Source organism: Haemaphysalis longicornis, unplaced genomic scaffold (genome assembly GCF_048455015.1).
Source record: "Haemaphysalis longicornis isolate Haplotype H1 unplaced genomic scaffold, Haemaphysalis longicornis Haplotype H1 scaffold_1, whole genome shotgun sequence".
Lineage (NCBI taxonomy): Eukaryota > Metazoa > Arthropoda > Arachnida > Ixodida > Ixodidae > Haemaphysalis > Haemaphysalis longicornis.
In genome coordinates this window covers 149778525-149782029 of record NW_027526203.1, presented here as the reverse complement: position 1 = coordinate 149782029, position 3505 = coordinate 149778525, and the positions used below count along the sequence as shown (strand labels likewise).

The 3505-nt window shown below is 58.2% G+C and overlaps 1 protein-coding gene across 1 annotated transcript; it reads left to right on the top strand.

Moving 5' to 3' along the window:
- Nucleotides 1-527: 527 nt before the first annotated feature.
- LOC144155125 (B-box type zinc finger protein ncl-1-like) lies at nucleotides 528-2255 on the top strand. Its single transcript, XM_077686383.1, has one exon. It carries the CDS (start codon nucleotides 528-530, stop codon nucleotides 2253-2255), a length of 1728 nt encoding a protein of 575 aa, XP_077542509.1.
- The last annotated feature ends 1250 nt before the right edge of the window (nucleotides 2256-3505 follow it).

Sequence of the window (3505 nt, the reverse complement as noted above, 5' to 3'; positions counted from 1 at the left end):
TCGGCGCGGGCTCGCAGCTAAATCGGCAAGACAACGGGCTCTCGCTTTGTAACTCTATTAGTTCCAGCTTGGATTCCTAGCGGCGCCAGTGAATTCAAGTTTTTTATTTGTGCGCGGGAGTTTTATGTTGACACCAACGGTCGCGAAAGAACCCTTGGGGGGGGTACAGGTAAAAAGCTTTGCTTTAAAAGAGAATTGTCTTGTGACCCGCTAGCTCATTTCCCGCAGTAGAGCCTATAACGTAATATAAACAGCTGTGCGCTTAGTTAGGGCCGGCAACACGGGCCTGAAGTCCGTGAAGGAAAGTGAAAGTGAAAGACGAAGTGGACGAAAAGGAGCGTGCGTGCGTACGCACGTTCCTCGAGCCCCGGTCCAACGCTGCCATTCCGTTGGCTGCAGCGGTCAAGACCAGACCTTTTCTGCAGGCTCCCAGGCTTCGGCGCTGGTCGTTAAGTCCGGCGCTCGTCCTCGGCCCGTTTGTAGCTCAATCGTTCGCGGCGCAGGGCAGTGGTTGGTTTTCCGGGGCAATGCGCATACCCTGCTGCTCGGCCGATTGGTCGAGCGTTGCGGCCCTGTGCCAGGACTGTAATAGGTTCATCTGCCGCGTCTGCGCCGCGGCCCACCGGTCTCTGCTGGTCTTCAAGCACCACCGAGTGCTGTCGATGGAGAAGTGCGAGGGAGCGACGGGAGGAGAGCAGCCGGCGTCCGACGAGGAGGGCACCGACCAGCCGGTTTGCGAGGAGAACCCCGTGGAGCGCACGTCGGCGGAGCTGCAGCGCTCGCTCGGTAGCATCCGGCTCATATCGAGGCAGTTGCGCGAAAGCTACGACCGGGCCCAGGAGGAAGTGGGGAAGACCTTCCAGTCCTTCATTGCGGCGCTGGAGGAGCGCCGCCAGAAGATGCTCGGAGACCTGCAAGACTTGTACGGCGCCCGGAAGGCTTCCATCGAGGCCCTGGAAGGCAAGGTGCGCGACTGCATCGAGCACGTGAACCGCTTACGCGCGGCTGTGGAGCCACACGGCTCGGGCAACGCGGAGGACCTCGGCCTGGAGCAGCGGCTCGATTCGACCGCGGCGGCGCTGCAGCGCTTCCTGCCCCAAATGGAGCGCCAAAGCAAGGAGCCGGACTTCAAGTTCAACCAGAAGGTGATCGAGGAGGGAGTCCGAATGTTCTTCGGCCAAGTGCAGGTGGGGCAGCTGCCGGAGGCTTCGGCGTCCTCTGGGACCCAAGACCCCGTTTCTACTGTCATATGGGAGGGCGGACACGCGCTCCATCCGAGCCCCCATCCGAGCGAGTCGGGCGGAGGAGGCGATGTCCAGCAGTTCTCCCGAATGGCTCCGCTCACCTTTCGCATGAGGCGGGCGAAGATGAGCCTGTATCACAAGTTCGGCTCCCTGGGCATCATGGAGGGCGAATTCTGCGAGCCTTCCGGGGTGGCCGTCAACTCTGACAAGGACATCATCGTTGCCGATGCGAACAATCACCGCGTCCAGGTGTTCGACCAGGACGGCCGCTTCAAGTTCCAGTTCGGCCAAGTGGGCAGGGGGGACGAGCAGATGTACTTCCCCAGCCGGGTGGCGGTAGCGCGAGGCACGGGGGACATCATCGTCATTGAGCGGGCGCCCACCCACCAGGTGCAGGTGTTCCACCGGAGCGGCCAGTTCGTGCGCAAGTTCGGCTCGCTCGAGCTGCAGCACCCGCGCGCGGTGGCGGTGGACCTCCTCGGGCGCTTGGTGGTCGTCGAGTGCCACGTCATGCGTGTAGTCATCTTCGACCAGAACGGCAACCTCCTGCGCAAGTTCGTCTGCTCGGACCACCTCACTTTCCCGAACGGCGTGGAGGTGAACGAGAGGGAAAAGATATTCATATCCGACAACCTCGCCCACTGCGTGAAGGTGTTCAGCTACGCGGGCGCCTACCTGCGTCAGATCGGCGGCGCAGGGGTCACCAACTTCCCCGTCGCTGTGTGCGTCAGTGGCGCGGGGGAGGTGCTGGTGGCCGACAACCACCGCGGCTTCAAGGTCACCGTTTTCACCCAGGACGGGGCCCTCTTGAAGGCGTACGAGTCGAACACCAAGCACACGCACTGCTTTGACGTCGCCTGGATGGACGGCGGGTCGGTGGTGCTCGCCAGCAGAGACAGCGCCATCCACATGTACCACTTCGCGGAAGCTGCGCCGGCCCCTGCAGATGCGTCTCCCCCGGTACTCCCCGTGCCTCCGTCTTCACTTCTCTTCCACCTTGTCGGCAGGTGAGCCCTCGTGTAGCGCATTGGTCGTGGTACAGGCTGGTCATTCGCTCTTCACAGACAGCATAATTTACAATTTGTTGCAAAGTGTAGGCAAGAGGAGCGGATTCGCAAGCAAAAATTTCGGAAAGGGTTAGTAGTACGTACAGGTGCCATCAAAACTAATTGGAACACGGTCTCTTAAACTTGCTGGAATTTCTTCTTCCGGAAGCTGCCTTGCTGCATTGATGTGCGTTTAAAGGAGTATTTACTAATAGAAAAATCTACCTGTAAACTGGTAACGGCTGCCATAAGGCCAGTAAGACATATATTTCGGGATATTCACAAATCCTTGTTCCAATTACTAAGGACGGCACCTGTATTGTCAACGTACCAAAAGAAACCATACCATAGATGTGCATACAACATGAAACGCGAACGCACAGAAAGTTGGAAAGTACAAAGTACTAGTACAGGTTGCTTATGTTCATTTCCCCGAAGTCCGGTGGCGATCAGGAACCCAATCGCCCGGGCTCCGGTTAATTTGGCAGGAGGCTGGCACGGCGATGGTGGTGAAGATCTCGGAGATAGCGGTCGAATTGACGAACTCAAGCCATTTGGATTTGATGAGGGAAACGATGAATTTATATACAACTATTTACATTAGGATAACTGGATACCCGAGTAATCAAAACGGAAAAACTTCAAACTTCGGCAAGGCGCTAGCTCCAAGTGCGTACAAGCCACTCGAGTTTCCAACTCCGTCTAACTCTCCTATGCTCCGAGCGTGCGCAAACCACTCGAGCGACGGCGGGGACTCCGTTCCCGCCGCAGAACCCGTCTAGTTGCCCGGTACGCAGCTGTACCCTAAACTTCCGACGCGACCCTCCAGTCTACCTCTCGCTTAAGGGGCTCACAAATCCCAACCTAGTTTTAGCGCTCGAGACTTCTTGGCTCGCCGGGGACTTCCTAGCTGAGAGCTCAGACAAGAACGCTTTCCAACGGCCAAGTTCGGCCTTATAACACCTCGGTATTACTCTCTCTCGGGAACGCCCCTGCAGCTTTCGTACACGCGTAAAAGAGGGCCGAAATTCACGTAGACAGCTGCACTCAGCCGTCTGCGGCATATTCAATAGGGCGCCACCACCTTCGGGTCAAAAGCCGGCGCGCGGGCGAGCAAGCGCGAGGCGGCGAATACACATGCCTTCGAAGGGAGGGCGGTGAAAAACGGAGGCTACGCCGTTTCGACGGTGCCGCGTAACAATGGGATCTCGCGGA